The sequence below is a fragment of the Pyrus communis genome, chromosome 1 (assembly GCF_041283825.1).
Source record: "Pyrus communis isolate YQ-2024b chromosome 1, ASM4128382v1, whole genome shotgun sequence".
In the NCBI taxonomy this organism is placed as follows: Eukaryota; Viridiplantae; Streptophyta; class Magnoliopsida; order Rosales; family Rosaceae; genus Pyrus; species Pyrus communis.
In genome coordinates this window covers 14,110,664-14,127,460 of record NC_142565.1, presented here as the reverse complement: position 1 = coordinate 14,127,460, position 16,797 = coordinate 14,110,664, and the positions used below count along the sequence as shown (strand labels likewise).

The 16,797-nt window shown below is 36.3% G+C and overlaps 1 protein-coding gene across 1 annotated transcript; it reads left to right on the top strand.

Annotated features, from left to right (window-relative positions):
- The first annotated feature begins 8,116 nt into the window (after positions 1–8,116).
- LOC137720506 (phosphoglucan phosphatase DSP4, amyloplastic) lies at positions 8,117–14,733 on the top strand. The gene is made up of 14 exons (XM_068459583.2): positions 8,117–8,313; positions 8,402–8,471; positions 8,570–8,614; positions 9,296–9,398; positions 9,607–9,683; positions 9,775–9,851; positions 10,040–10,120; positions 10,503–10,635; positions 11,671–11,730; positions 12,062–12,118; positions 12,679–12,774; positions 13,726–13,785; positions 13,916–14,023; positions 14,428–14,733. The coding sequence occupies exons 1-14, from the start codon at positions 8,288–8,290 to the stop codon at positions 14,557–14,559; spliced, it is 1,125 nt and encodes a 374-aa protein (XP_068315684.1). The 5' UTR covers positions 8,117–8,287; the 3' UTR covers positions 14,560–14,733.
- Positions 14,734–16,797: the final 2,064 nt, after the last annotated feature.

Below are 16,797 nucleotides of genomic sequence, written 5' to 3'. Positions count from 1 at the left end.
GATGGCCGATGCCACCACTTGGGCTTTGTAGCCCATCATCCCAGGAGCAAAACTCAACCAACCTTGACCCCGTTGGACCACTGTAGAAGACGAATTGACACCGAGAAGCTTTAGGCACCCGCCGGCTTCGTGGGCAAAATTGACTATCTTCTGTCCACTTTTGGACTTCATGGCAGGTATGGAAGTTGTTCCTCTCTTTGAAATCTTTATTTTTGTGAAATTTGAGAATTTTTAGAAATAGTGAAATTTTCCGGCGAACCGTGGTGGCGCATGTGCCGAGACTCCACCTGACCTTCCTAGGCTAATTTTGAAGCCCCGATTCCATATTGGACATCCGTTTAGTGAAATTATGATGTTTAATATAGTTTCATAGTTGACCACCTAGTTGGCCATTAAGAGGTCCTTGCATGAATTGATGATCCGACCGTTAGATCATCACCAAATTTTAATACATTATGGTATGTAATATTTGAGGATATTAGTAACTTACAGATTGGAAATCTGACATTCGGATCCTCCCAAATTGGATTTGTAAGTTCGTGAAATAAAACGTTGACCGCCACTTGAATTGGCAATTAGTGGAGATCCAACTGTTGGATCGTAATGAAACTTTAGTATTATTTTCTAGAAGTATAATGTGGATCTTTAGAAGTTTCGGATTGGAAATCCAAAATGCGGATCTCCCGGATTAAGTTACGTAGGGTCGTGGACCCTACCGTTGATCTTTGACTGAAGGTTAATTTTTGGTCAATGGATCTCAAATCATTCTAGAACGTCCTTGGAATGTGTTTTATGTAAATTACAGGTTCTATGAATAAGAGTTCTGAGATGTGACTAAATAATTGTTCTAAGTGAGGATCGTTCATGACGTCTCGATATTCGTGCTTAGGAGTTGTAGCGCGGACCTGAGGTAAGTAGGTCTTTTCCTTTCTATTGTGTGTGTGTGTGTGTGTATAAGATTGACATCTCCACAAATGTTTATAAATTGAATATTTCATATAATTTCTGTGAATGTTTAGAAGTACATAGGTGAACTGCGAATGGCTTGATCCTCCTCCTCTGCCTCCGACATTTGCAGCGCCGACGATTCCGACAAAGCCTTTGTCGAGTCCCTCCATATTGCCGCGTCTAATTGGCTTCTAGCAAAGAGAGAGAAGATTCATCAATACCTGAAGAATCCCACAGCTCTCAAAAACTCCAAATTTGGGGAAATAGGTTAGGTGGAGAAGCATATGATTTAATGGAAATTGGGAAGGGAAGGTGCACAAGATAAGGGATGAGACATGAATTAAGAAGGGAGGTGTATGTTGGAAAAAAGTGATGGGAAGGGGTTGTGTTTGGTGGTAGAAGAACAAGGAAGGCCTCATCTTCAACTGTCATGTGGGGAGAAGATGGTGTAGGGAAGCCTTTTGTTGGGTGTCACCTTCCAATGTCTTTTTTTTTTTCCATTGTTTTTTCCACTAAGAAATTAGGTAAATGTTTAGGAGGGGACGGTAGAGGAGAATAGGTCGCGGGATGGGAGGCATAATCACATAGAGAGAGAGAGAGTGAGAGGAAAAGAGATGAAGGCACAGAGATTGAAAGAGAGAAAAAGACCAACGAGTACGGTTGGACATTTTTATCCCCACATTGAATAGAGATTTAACATAAATATCTCTTTTGAGTTAAATTTGCTAGTAATCTTCACCACAAGGGTATAAATTCTAATTTTTTTTTACCATAGGGTTGTCTTCCAAATACCCTATCACCACAGAGATCATTAATCTGATTCGGCCAATTTTGATATATTGAATTGGTGGAGGGTGAATGGGTATCTAAATATCCTATTTTGGCACATGTTGCAAGAGAGATTTTTAGCTATTCGTGTATCAACCGTTGTTTCGGATCCTCCTTTAGTACACGTGGATGGATAATTGATCTATATCGTAGTTCTTTAAGTCCAAAAATGGTGGGGGCTTTGATATGTACCCAAAATTAGCTTAGGTCTATCCATGTTGCATTACATCATGAGTCAATTATTGAGAAGATTGAGTTTTGTAAAGAAGTTGAGATAGGTAATCTTATTTATTGTATGAATTATTTGATTTTGTCAGATTATTTTAGAATAATGTTTTAATTATATGTTCTTTCTTTTTTTATTGTATGTAGAAATGACAAGTGGAAATTGAAAAAAAGAAAAAAGGTGCTATGTTGCCCCCTAGGCTGCCTAAGTATTAGCAAGCAAACTCTAATTCAAGCTTGAAATGGTTAGGTGTTGAAGTGTTGAACTTGAGGACTTGAAGAAGTGTGAAAGACATTGAACTTTAATGTTTATTTGAAATTTTCTAGTTGAAATGTTTATTTTAATTCAGAATATTTATTTGAAGCTATGACTTTGGATTTTTTATATTAAGTGTGGAAGACTTGAACTTTGGTTTTTTGTTTTAAGTTAGAAGACTTGAACTTTGATGTATAGTTTAAGTTTGGACTTTAGAAGATTTGAACTTGGAATGTTTATTTTAAGTGTGGAAGACTTGAACTTGAAACGTTTATTTTATTATGATTCTAGTTAGAATGTTAACTTTGAATTTAAAAAATATATATATGTTGAAAATTTGAAATGTTAATTAAAAAAAAAAAAAAAAACACTAAAGCAAGCCGAAATTGAACTGAGGAAACCGAACCAAACAATGACTTCCATTTGATTTTCGATTTTGGCAAAAAACCAAAACGAACCGAACCCACCCTCTAAAAGAAAAGGGTGGATACTGCATTTACAAAGGATAAAACAAAGATTGACAAAGTTATTGAATTACATGATTTGTAGAGCACATGTGTTCAAGATTTTAACACATTCAAACTTGTTTATTTAAATGTTTCTACAAGAAAATCAATTGAACCGATTCTCCATTTTATGAGTATGGTGGTATGTTTTTTTTTATTCTAATGGTAGTTGGTAGGAGATCCAATCGATTACAAACGTCGAAAATCCGGGTTTCTCAAACTCTCCGCCATGGCTATCACCGCACGTGGCAGTGTGTGACCTACTTTAATGTGTTATTTAAGCACTATAGACCTTCTAGTGACCTTGTGAACCTATGTCTAGTTTGGTCTCCCTAGATTCCATTGTTTGGTGTAGTTCAAATTGGACCATTACTAGTTTGTATGATTGGCGTTGTCAATTTGTAGAACGTTGTTGTTCATATGTTTTAAGGACCTTAGGAACTTACGGATCGGAAATCCAATGTACGAATTTTCTGGATTGGATTACTAAGGTTGTTGATCCTACGATCGACCATTGGATTGTCATGAAATTATAATATGTTGTTACACATAATATTTGAGGACCTTAGAAACTTATAGATTGTAATTTCAACATACAAATCTTCCAAATTGGATTATTAGGGTTGTTGATCATACCGTTGACCACATTGACCACGGGTTGACTTTTGGTCAAAATGTTCCGAGTTGTTCCTAAATACTGAAACTAGTATTACTAGAGACCCGATAAAGTTTAGCAGACTTACTCCAGTCAGCGGGCAATCATGGGGATGTGCACCTTGGTTTATGTGCAAGTGGCACCTTGATGTGGTATACGTGTTTATTGAACTTCTAGATGATATAAATGATATGTATGATTACTTGTATGAATATATGAGCCTAGAACCCTATTAGAAGTGTTGTGTAGAACTTGTATGTCTGTATGACAAGATATTTAGTTGCTATGTGAAATTAATAGTATATGTGCTCAAGTTGTAAATCATAGGTGTTGTTGTATTAGGTATAATGTGTGATGATGCGACTACACCATGAAACAATGGTGGATGGTCCTACTTGACATATTTGCGATGGGGACCATACGTATTTAGGGGTGATCATGCTTGGAATATTCGCGATGGGTGATCACTGCTTACACGGTTAGATTATGCATATGGCTTTGCTTGGTATATCCGTGATGGGAGACCATATGCAATCTAGGAGTGATTATGCTTGGTGTGGAACCATTATTTTCTAGGGTTAGAGTAAGGCTTATCCATTTAGAAGTCCGGTCATAGATTCACCAGCTCCGTGCAAAGCTGTTGATGAGTCAATTTTATATTATATATTTAACCCTATTTTTAGTATATTTTGGTTGATATTTTGGAAGAATTTTGATACTTTGAATTGTATTTCTAATATAGGACATTCGACTTCCTCTGGAGCAAAACGTTATCAAATGGATGAATTTTGGAGCAATTCTAGTTGGAGGACATTCGTGAGTCACTTGGCTTGATTGTATCAAAATATCAGATTTTTCCACCAAGCAGTTATTTTCTGGCGATAAAATAAATGAGCAATGTGTGGTGCTGGAATAGTGACGTTTTGGGCTTGACTTGCGTTTTTGGAGCCCAATATGACTTCGGATGGTTTTGTGACCTTCTAGAGAAGTGTTCAGAACGTCTTGATCTTTAAAACAAGCTATCTTGAGCCAGATTTGGAGGATATTTGAGGCTAAAACGTGGTTGGACAAGTACTTGGCAGATTCTCCTAGTTTAATTAGGGCTTTATTTTCTAAGATATTTTATTATTATTTAGTTTCCTAGTTGGAATAAAGAACCTATGTTTTAGGGTTTGTGCGATGGCTTAGCAAATATATTGCTTTGCCGTTCTCACTTTTTGGCTACGCTTATTATTATGCAACTTTGGAGACAGAAAGTAATTGCTAGGGTTCTTGAAGATTTTCTACTTTAAAGTGTTTTCATTCCTTTTATTCTTAATAATATTTTCTATGATTTCAATTATGAATATGCGTAACTAATTCTTTATGCTATGGCAAAGCCTTGAGCCTTAGCATGAATATATAATTTTTATTTAATTGCTTATGATTGATTGCATGCACACTTTGAATTATTAACCACCATGATTAAAATTATCTAATTGTCTTAATGCTTGATCACATTAGGATCTTTAGAAAAGTAATTTGATTCAATTGTGGTCGGAAGGTTCCCTAAAATTGGTGTTGGCTTTCTTGTGATTAATAATTGTAATTTCACTTAGGATGAACACCACATCCTAAGGGTTGCATGGTTTTTCAAAGGGTTTTCATAAAGCATAATGAGTCTCTCATGTTCAGATTTGCTCCGAACGTCCAAATGGGTTGCATGTTAGATATACGTTCTATGTTGGAGGTTCCAAGTAGAATATAAATTAGGAAAAACTAACCTTCAAAATGGCATGTGTAGATCATAAGTAATTGGTAAAAATACATAGGATTGCTAGGTGATGGTGGAACCCTAGTGCTTTTTTAATTTGATTTTTCCAAAACAGTTTCTTTCCCCTTCATCTTTAATATTGCAAATTAGTTTATTTTTATTAAATAAATTCATTTTAATTTAAGTAGGTCATAAAAATCAATCATCTCAACTTTTTGCTTCACAATATATAATTGGAATTTGGTTTGCTTCGATTTATTTAATAATCCCTATGGAGAACGACCTTGCGAAAACCATTGATACTACAATATCCTTGTCATTCTTGCAAGTATCATAGGAGTTTTTAACCCGTTTGTGTGTGTGGTAAGTTCCCTATCAGGTGTATCAGAAGGAGTAGCAATGTCACCATCACCTTATTCCAGGGCAATAGACAGAGTCCTTACAACACTGTTGGATGATCATACTTATTCCGCAAAATGCACGATTTGATCTGAATATGAACACAATCAGATCCTTTAAGTCTTCGAGTTCCTACAATCTAAGGATATTGGTGTGCACTACAAATAATCACAACTTTTAAGAGGGTGCAATATCTACTCCTAAACATTCTCTAGGATTCCTCCTAGCTTAGAACGAGGATTCTATCCTAAAAAGGTCTATCTCCCACGATATGAATACACCCATCTAGGGTTCATCTCTGGTAACGTAGTCTAAACACTTGAATTTTCCTACTTACTGCTTGAGTCTAAACTCATTCACTAACTTGATTATCGGAGCCTTTGGTCAGCATACCCCTCTTGGTCTTAGGCTTGCTCACAGATGTTTACTGTTTTGCAGGTTGCTCGAGTTTGTACACACCCACCACTCACAGTGCGCGAATTTTGGTTCCAACAATTAGTGCTTTCATTGAGAGTGAACTCTTATTCCTGTCGGCCAGATCAGTTTACCCATTGACATGTATGAGAGTTCAATTAACAACATCAGCTTTGTCATCTTCCATGGCAATGGCCACCAATAGTACGATGGGGTCACCGTTATAAATGAGATGTAGGAGAACGTCATGGAAATCTGTCTGTCTCTGGAAAGCGTTCGACAAAGCCCGCTGGTTATAGAACCCACTCGACTTGCCAACATGAAAGCGTGCATTGAAAACTTAAAGGAAGCTATTTCCTATTTCAAAGAATTGGCTACCTGAAGGACAAAAGTAATTGATCTGACCTCTAAAGAATCGCCTCAACCTCTTACCCTAGAAGAACATTGCAGGAAACCCAAAAGGCTTTTGGGTCTCCACCTTGTCTTGTGCCCAAGGTAGAAAACATTTTGTAGAGTTAATTACACATATGGCAAGCAAGAATACTTGGAAATACCTGGAGAGAAAGAAAGGCAGCTTGCAAGAAGCCAAAAATGGTGGCTTCCATCAACAAGCCACTAGCCATCGATTCCAATATCTTGATGTTCTCAAACCGAGACTTGGAAGATGTCAACTTGCCCCATGTCGATGCCTTCTTCATCAAAATACAAACCTCCAATGCCCTAGTAAACCGCATCCTGGTTAACAACTGCTACCCAAGTTTTGTTCGAGCAAAAGTCTTATTAGAGATAAAAGAGCTTAAGAAAATAATAAAATCCAAGTAAGGGCATGGGTACCCAATGACAAATATCTATTTTGAATACAATGGATATAGAGAATTGTGGAATTACAAAGTGATGATCATCAATGATATATATTGGTTTATATAATTGTAACCCAAAAGCTTGAACACCTCCAATTTATGGAGCAGGACCCGCTGAGGCAAACCGAAAATTGGTTCTCGTCACTACTGGAGCTCCTACGCTAGCATGAAGAAGCAGAAGCTCCTCCAAGATGGCAAATTGAAAGGTCGAGTGTTGGGCTATTTGCATAGACAATAGCTAATGGATATTAGCGATTTTCGTTTGGAAACCGTCTTGTCGAGCCACCAAGGTTGCTAAGGAGTCTGAAATTTCCTGATTTGGGTCTAGGAAAACCTCCACAGAGGAAGAAGGCTCTACTGTGGCAGCCCTCTTACCCATGGCGAAGGAGGCTCTGAAAACTAATTGATGGGCTCACAACAATGTTGTAGCAGGAAGAAAATGAAATACGCAGGAAAAGGAAAGGAAATAAGAAAATACTCTTCTTCATTCATATGCCAAAAAACTGTAGCTAGGGTTCTAAATACGTGAGAACCTACTCTTACCCTACGAGACCACTAATACAGTGATTACAACACGTAGCAAACCAAAAAAGAAATACAAAAGGATAATATTAGAGACTAGGCTTAATAGTTCGAATACCTTGGGCCTCCCATGACTCGAAGTCCATCATAATATGTACTAAAGTTATTAAGAGCGAAGATGGTTGAACATCGTTTATTAATAATGCATGTCTGCGACTAACGGGGAATGATGCAAACACCAAAAGACAAAAAGGTTACTATTTAGGCCTGAAATCTTGGGTTTGGGCTGAAATAGTCTCTACTTAATAAGGGTGTATTTAATTGAGAATTTGAAGGATTTTAATTCTTTTAATGAATTTAGGGGTATTTAATCAGGATTTTAAGTAATTCTCAGAAATTCAACGTGTATTCAATCAGGATTTTAAGATAATTTATTAAATTCCTTAAAAATCCAGGTTTATTCAATTATGACTTCAAAGAAGTTTATAACATTCCAGGTGTATTCAATTAGAAATTTATTTTAAAGAATTGTAAAAAGTTTAGGAATTCGAGAGAACTGAAGAGATTCCCTAGTGCAATTTAAGTATTCACAAATGTCTCATCTCTCCTGAGATTTCGAGAAAATTGAATCAAATTTTTTTATGAAATCTCTATAAACCAATTAAACTCCTTTAAACTGCATGAATTTATAAATCTATTAAAAACTTTCAAATTTTCAATTGAATACGTGATTGATTTTCAGATAGTGGCACTTTTGAGAATCTCGGAAATGGGCATTCTCTCCCTTTTTCTTCCGCCAAGCAAACATCTATATAAACCCAAACACAACAATATGTCGTCAGTTGGAACACCGAGCTCTCTCTCCCTCCTCTCTCTCTAAGATCGAAAGAAGATCTATCTTTTTTATTGCTGTGATCAGAGATGAACTGTCTCCAGATTCTCACAGGGTCTCTCATCCATTTCCCTACACACATATTCCATAAACATTCACCGATTAATGAATCTTTTTTCATTTCAATTTTTTCCAAATTTCAGATCCCCTGTTTTGCCTCTCCGGAGCTTCGGAAGCAGTCCCAGGAGGCCTTCCTTCTATATAGCAACTCTGGTATGATCATCTTTCTCCCCCATTACATATAATCTGCGTATGCAGGCGTGGTACGGAATGTTTTGCAGATTTTACCAACTTCTCTCACTCAAGTGCAGGGAACAATGAGCTGCATCGATCTACCCGGAAGCATGGCCGTCAAGGTAAATTAAGAATTTTTGAAAGCTTCTGTGATTTTTTCATGCTTGGATCTTATAAACTTGTCTTTTTTTTTATTTTATTGGGTTGGTTTCTGTTTTGGGTAGTTTTTCTGTCTATTTTTTTCTTGTGTTAATGAAAATTAAGTCTGGGAGATGGAAGCAGTTATGAATGCATTTTGTGTCATTTGTAATTGAAATTACTTCAGCTGTATCATTTTCCGAATTTGGGGTTCGGTGTTTCTCAGAAGATAATTTGAAATGAATTAACAGCCTTGTGTTACTGGTTTAAGCTTCTAAAGTCAGTGGTAAATTGTCATGGTTTAGGAGAAGTGGATAATGGATTCATTGTTGACGTGCTAAGATATTAACCCGCATATGATATAGGCCTTTGGACCATAATTTGTATCTCCTAGTAATGACATAGTACTTGGTAGGGTATGAATTATGCTCATTGATAAGCATCAATGGGTGACATAGTGCATGATAGGATATAAGTCTTTTGGCACAATATCATTTGACTGTGATGGCCCAATTATGTTAAGTAGTTTCTGTGGATCTATGTGTTTTTCTGTAGGGTAATTGGGGATGAGCAGTATGCATGCCTTCATTCAATTGGTTGTTCAATTTGTGAGACATGTTGTCTCGTATCTGTCGTCGATCATGCTACTTGGTGTGATTCTGTAGGCAATTTCTGGTTCCACCTCTAGTGCTGAGACAAGTGGTGCTGAAGCGAAAGAGGAAAAGTCTGAGATATATAGTAATAACATGACAGAAGCCATGGGTGCTGGTAAGTTAAAATGCTTGAAGTTTTCATAGGAATGGCTCGTACACTGAGAAACAAGATATGAAATTGTAGGATTTTTCAGTGTTGGAATCTGGTTTGGAGGGTGTGCACAGTGTTTAGAATTTAGATTGATTTCTTTCGGTGTTACATTTTTATTGTTACTTTGTTTCTGTCATTATAGCTAACAATTTCTCATATAATCTTGATGCAGTCTTGACCTATAGGCATGAGCTAGGTATAAACTACAACTTCATACTTCCAGACTTGATTGTGGGGTCTTGCCTACAGGTGATCATTGTTTTTATAACTGGTCATAGTAACAACTTTTATCCATTGTTAAAGTTTCCTAGACCGAGTATTTCGTTTTACTTATAACCAGACTCCTAAAGATGTTGACAAACTTCGAAGCATCGGCGTGAAGACTATATTTTGCTTGCAACAAGATTCAGATTTGGAGTATCCTGAATATTTTGTCTTCGAAGTTTTCTTTTGCCATAAACTCATTACTGGAAAAAAATTCACTTGACTCACTTCATTAGGCATGAGGTAATATTTGTAATGTGTTGGCCATTTGAGGCAACTGTCACAATTTAAGTTTATTTAGAGGAAAATTAAACATTAATTTCCTTAATTAAAACTTCCAGATATTTTAGTGTTGACATTGGTGCCATTCAAGAGTATGTCAAAACATTTGATGACATTGAGCACTTGCGTGCTGAAATAAGGTCAGTTATTTGAAAATTTTTGGTGTTTCTCTTATTGTTGTTCGTTTTCTGGATGAATTTCTGACATTGAAGCATGATAGTTTGTCTCTCATTACTGAAAAGTAGAAGCAGTTAACTTAAGTTTCTATTTCCCAATTCTATCCATGCCAATCATATCGAATGATCATTTTAGTTGTTTGGAGAGCAATATCAATAACCAGCTTATGAACTTTCACATACAGTTTTTTTTCATTAGAAATTTACTAATTATTCGTCTGTCTGTGCTTCTCTGTCCCTCTCTGGGGGAGAGTCTGTGTCTGGATGAGCATGTACATTAGCACACATGACACAATACATGTATAGTTGCTTCATATATTCAGCCGGGTAATGTTTGATGTTGCAGGGACTTTGATTCATATGATCTACGTCTCCGGCTTCCTGTTGTCCTTAGCAAATTATATAACGCCATAAATCAAAATGGAGGTGTCACTTATGTGCATTGCACTGCTGGACTTGGAAGGGCTCCTGCAGCTGTGGTATGTTGTTAATGGTGTATTTAAAAATAATGTTATTCTTCCCAATGTTTGCGTAAAATAGCAGACACCTTATGGAACTAATGGATTTAACCATTCACATGGAAGCTCACCCACCCGCCTATCAATTTCTTATTACTTATAAAATAGTGTTATGCGTTTGTGCTTTTGATATGCGTATTTTCATCCATGACCATTTATGTTTGTGTTTAGTACTTTGCGGCTTTTTTTTTTTTTTTCAGCCAGAATTAATGCAATTGTATTTAGTTCAATACGAATTAAAATGAACCTGTTTGACGTCCAAGGTTTACTATTAGTAAGTGGACCAGGAAAAATGAACAAGGGGGAAAGGTTTTAGTAAATTAACCTAAAACGTAGGAATAGTTTTTTGTCAAAGCCAAAACATATGTTAGTAGATTACGTACAAGGGAAAGCTCATACTGTTTAGACAAGGAGAAAATGTGGGACTATTTTAGTTTCTTGTATTTTAGTGAACCCATGTGACGTGTGTTTTCCGCATGGGGTCTCATATTTCCCTGCAGCTAAAAATTTTCTTTTTTCTTTAGACCATCCGCAGACCTGGCAGTTTTTGAGCCCTCTTGACAGATGCTTCCAATCCTGCGAAGAAATTTTTTCAGTTGTCTTTACAGTCTCTCAAGATACCTCAAGAAACTGCCAGGTCTGGGAAACACACTCATTAGTAATTCCCTATGTAGGGGGAGATGTGGTATTATTTTAATGTTAAATGCGAAACATTTAACCTACACAGTCAAGAATTTAGTAAATTTGTTAGAAAATCATTTAAATCATATGAAGCCAGCAACAATAGACAGGCATACACAAATAAATGCATATCCAAATAAGTCTTTGAAAGTAAGAAAAAACAATGAGAACTGTTAGTAACATCAATTTTTTTAATATACAGCTTGCATTGTCTTTCATTTCATATATACTTATTGAATTGTCCATTACACAGATCAGTCTGGTGTGTTGGTTATCTCATTTTAACGTTGTTCTTGAATGTTGTTATGATGGCAGTTGGCTTACATGTTCTGGGTACTGGGATACAAACTTACAGATGCTGTCAATTTACTTATGGTAACCTTTTTTTTTACTCATTCTGATGTGGAATTTATCAATAATTCAATACAACATATCTTTTTGGTAAAAGAGCTCCTGTGCATTTTATTTAGTGAAAATGAAAATCCTAGAAGTTTAGTTTTGTATTCACAAATCTTTGAGAGAACCTTGCATGTCAAGCTTTAAAATCATTAATGAGTTTTATGTAGTTGTAAGACATTGCTATTTTCAGAAGAAAAAAGATTCAGAAAGTTTGAATCAATGATATGACAGCTAAGCCGCTGTACTGCATGAATTAATCTGGAACTTCATAACGTCTCAGAAGTATCTTTCTATGGATTTAATGCAGAGAAAACGTCCGTGCTTCCCAAAACTGGATGCTATAAAAAATGCTACTGCAGATATTGTGAGTATTTTTTTCTTTAATGCTATTTTATATAAATAATTGCTTAAGTCGTCTTTACATGTTACCAGTTTTTCACATGTATCAATTTTCAACTTGAAAATATGATGATATTGTAAAAGTTTCAGGGTGCATGGTGACTATCTATTTAATAGAAAGTTTAGAAATTAGAGCAGTATTCAACCGCAATACAGTAATAGATCCATTCCTTAATGAAAAAATCTTGCCAAAATTGCCAGGTGGTAAATGCATGCTGGTGATTGTTTTCATTTATTAATGCTTGAATTCATTAGTAATATGAATTACTGAGGGTGGATAGTTTCCCTTTCTTCTGTTTTTTTATTGAAATTTGCACAAGCCACCCGGACTTTCGGGTTATGTGCATTTGCCACCCAAAGAATTTTTTTAACAATTAGCACCGAGACTTTAGATTTTTCGCTAATTTACCATCTCCATCTATCTCTGAAACAGTTTAAGTTCATTTGATCTGATATCTGTCTTCTTTTGTTATGTAAAGAGGAAGTTATTAAAAATCCACATGTCACATATCTTCTCGTATAAAGCTTACAGGCATGACAAAAAAGGTTGTCACGTTGACTTGGGGAGGTGATAATTGCTCTACAGTGGAAATCTCTGGACTTGATATTGGATGGGATCAGGTAGTAATCTTTTTTATTTCAACCTTAGCGGCAGACTTCTATTCTTGCTATAGCCTCAAATTGTGGTTTTAATGTATAGTGCTTTCTATCTCTAAATGCGTAGTATGGTATGGACTGTTTTGGACTGACTCTTGGGTATTGCTTTTCCGATGCTCATTTTTCAAGATAATGTGATAGAGATGATGGGGAAGATTAGTCTTATAAGAAGAGTATATGTATATAATCATGTATAGAGATGCTCGCACCTTAAGAAAGCATGTGGTTCTCCAAATGACCTAGAAACAAGTAGAGCTGTTGCAACATATTGTTCAAAGCAGATTTGCATGTCCTAGTAAAAGAATTTAATCCCTATTTGTAAAGGTCCAAGTCGCGGCTTATTAGATAGGATACAGATGTTACGATTAAACTCATCTTGGGTCACTACAAGACATAATATGTCATTGTGGTGCACATACATTAGATTGATTGATTGTTCTGTGCGGGAAGGTCAAGGAAGTTGGTGACCTGATGACAGGAGAGCCAGTGATGGCTCATGATGTTCTTATCAATCTATTATGTGCCTGTGCGTAAAACTTTGGTTCGATTTGAGCAAGCAATCCATTAAATTTGAATAATTAACAATACATATCATCAAGATGTTGAAGAAGATTATATGGGATTGGACATGAAAAAGCATAGACATATTGAAGTTTTTGTTCAAACATCATAAGAACAGAACTGCTGTTGACTTGAATAGTGCGGTGAAAAAGTAGTTGCTTCTTCTTTGAGCAATGGCCAAGAAGTTTTCCATTTTACTTCTATGTTTATTGAGGATAAATGAAACATAGTGATTTTGAATGCTTAAGATCTTATAATTTCAACTGTTGGAATTCTGGTGATAGTGATACTGATACATATTTTACGGTTTGTGTTCATTTCAATCTGTGACTTTCGCTTGTGATGCTTGTCCAGAGGATTCCTTTAGAGTTTAATGACAAACAGGGTTCATGGTTTCTCAAGAGGAAATTGCCGGTGAGGATTTTTCTGAATAAAAAATTTGCTTATGTTTGGTCTTTCAGGTTCAGCATTGGTTTTCATAACATTCAAACTTTGAATGTTTTATTCATCGACCAGCTTATTAAAATGAACTTATGCTTTACAGGAAGGACGATATGAATATAAATACATTATTGATGGTGGATGGACGCACAATAAGCACGAGCCTTTCACCTCTCCCAACAAGGATGGCCATGTCAACAATTATGTTCATGTAAGGTTCAGCTTTGAGTCTTTGTACATAATTAAATAATCTAAAAGGAAAATATAGATATATATTCCTTTATAAAACAATCTTGAGGTTCTTTTGCCTATTGGAGGCAGGAAGAAAACGGTAAAATCTTAAGATATAATGCCCTTCAGGGCTTTGTTTTGGAAAATTTTGTCTGCACATAATTTTTTTGTATAAGGAAGCAATTTGGCCACTGGGCATCAAGAATATGCCAGATATCTTTCTTTCTTTGTTAAATAATGCCAGATATGTTTCGGGGAAATTGGAAAGGAAGTTTTATAAAGTTGCTGCTTACTTTGTGGGATTAGAAACTTTGATCGCATGAATGGATTTTAATTGTTCAGGTCGCACCAATTTTCTTCTCATTGGCTGAGCTTCTCGTGCAGGTTGTTGAGGAGGATCCTAACAGTGCTAGTGCGGCCATACGGAAGAGGATGACTGGTGATGATCCTCAACTTACAACAGAGGAACGACTGAAAATAAGACAGTTTCTCGAATCTTGTCCCAGTGATGAGTGAATTACAAAAGGGCAATACAGTTGTTCTAGCATGTAAAGTAGTAACTGTACGAGTTCCCTATTCTTATGTGTTAACATATATGAAATAATGTGGTATAGTTAATGATCAATAAATGTAAATTCCTATTCCAGCAACAACTTAATAATAGAAAGGGAGGAGCGGAATTTAAATTGACTGACCTGATTTATAAATGTTGTAGAGATCTTTTCAGAAGGATGAAGATAGGAAAGCTGTGTTTGATTGTGGTAGAGGTAAGTCCTGCTCAACATGAATTTTCCACAGCCTTTTTTCATGATTATTTGTTTGAGTAGATTTGATGCGAGTTTGTTAAGAGGTTGATGATAATTGAATAATCGGTACTGGCACAAAATTCTACTTATATTTGTTTGACCCCTAAACCGTAAACTCAACTATTGTGGGGTTCAAGACTTATTACAGATTATGGTAAATTGCATTCTGCAGAGGTTATTAGAGATCACAATATTCTCAGAGTTTCTGTTAGGAGACCATTTGTGGTGAGCTTGATTTTGTGAATTATGTTAAACTGTTTGTTGAATTCCTTTCTGTTGTTTTTTGAATTATATGTAGCATAATTATGAAGTATCTGGGCTCATGGGTCATGTTTCGGTTTGATGTGAGACGTTGGCATCTGTAAGTTCAAAAGGGAAATTGTTTTAGTGACCTACTCATTATCATTAGGTAGAAACTTTTTGTTTACTTGTGGTGATCGATAAATTTTCTGCTTTCTGCGTTTGTTACTCATGTGTTGATACAAGACTGGGAAACTGCTGACATGAATTGTTAACTTAGATGCGTGGTGGACTCCTGATGTTGCATTTCCGTGTACTTGCACTAGTATTGTATCTTTGTTTGATGTATAATTCTTTTCACCTGTTGAGGTTTCTGGTATCGGATTCTACAGCTGCTTCGCTTCTGTTTTCCTCGGAACCACCAGATTGTGTTGTTGGTGTACTTTTTTGTGATTTAGTTGTAGCTGGCTGCTTCTCAGTTGTATCGTTCTTTCTTCCTTCAAGGAAATCTATCGTTTCCTCCCCGAACCATCAATTGGATCTCCGAGCATTTGACCCAATATCGCCCCTAGATCCAAATACCACAGCACCCTTCTCTCCTGCTACTCTTTTATTGTTTTCGTTTTGGTTCTCCTTCCTCCCCGAACCATCAATGTGATAAGGAACAAGAAAACCAGTAGAGAATGAGTGAATCATCCCAAACATAAGACTTCTCAAAGCTCAAATAAGGAAAGAAAATAGTACTAATTGCTTCGGTTGTGTTTACAAAGTGATCTCGGGCGTGACCATTTGGTGTGGTGGCCTTCAGATTCCGCAGTGGACGCATCAGAGAAATTGAATGCGTTTGTTAGCAAGGAAAGTCTGGTGGTTTGAAAAATCTCGCTTCTATTCAATTTTCTACAACTTATTGACAAGATTGGTTGTTTTGAATGCAAAATCATCTTGAAGGGTTTAGACTTTATAGTTTTAGTCCCATGTCGGTGTCAAACGCTCAAAATTTATAGGTTAACAAACTTAAAATAATAAGCCCTTAGTAGGTTGGAATTGAAATTGAAATGAAGGACTCAAGATTTAAGTGGTTCACTTCTCAAACTGGACTACATTCATTGTGTTGCTCAAGTTGTACTGATTTTAAAGGTTACAAAGAGTGTTCAGCTAAAAACTTATCTTTTTCTCTCTTTAGTCGTCCAACCACCTTACAAGAGGTTCCCACCTCTTTATATAGGCCCTCCATGAACCCAAAAAAAAAAAAAAAAAAACTCCTACATTTCTAGCATTTAATGTGTCACATGCATCGACTAGCGGGTTGGAACTTTCTTTAACCATCAGTCGACATTCGGCGCGTGAAGTGATGCTTGCTCAGTTAGGGCACGTCTTTCTAGATCAATACATACCAAGCAACCAACTTAGCCTTGATTTATCAAAAATGTCATTCTAAACAGTGGGCGAACCACCTTTATGTCGTGTCCTAGAGTTTTGCTTTAGATTGGTGATTGACACGTGGTCTGATTGGTGTCTGAGTAGGCCTACTCCTAAAACTTTGGGCCATAAAGTTATCAGTCTTCCCACGTGTCTTTGGGGGTCAGAAAGTACATTATGTTGCTCAGTCAGACTAGGCTAGTGAGCGGTCCACTCTAGCACTCAGGTATATCCCACTCAGGTATATCCTTAATTGGGTATTGGGCTTCTCAATCTTCTAGGTTTGACC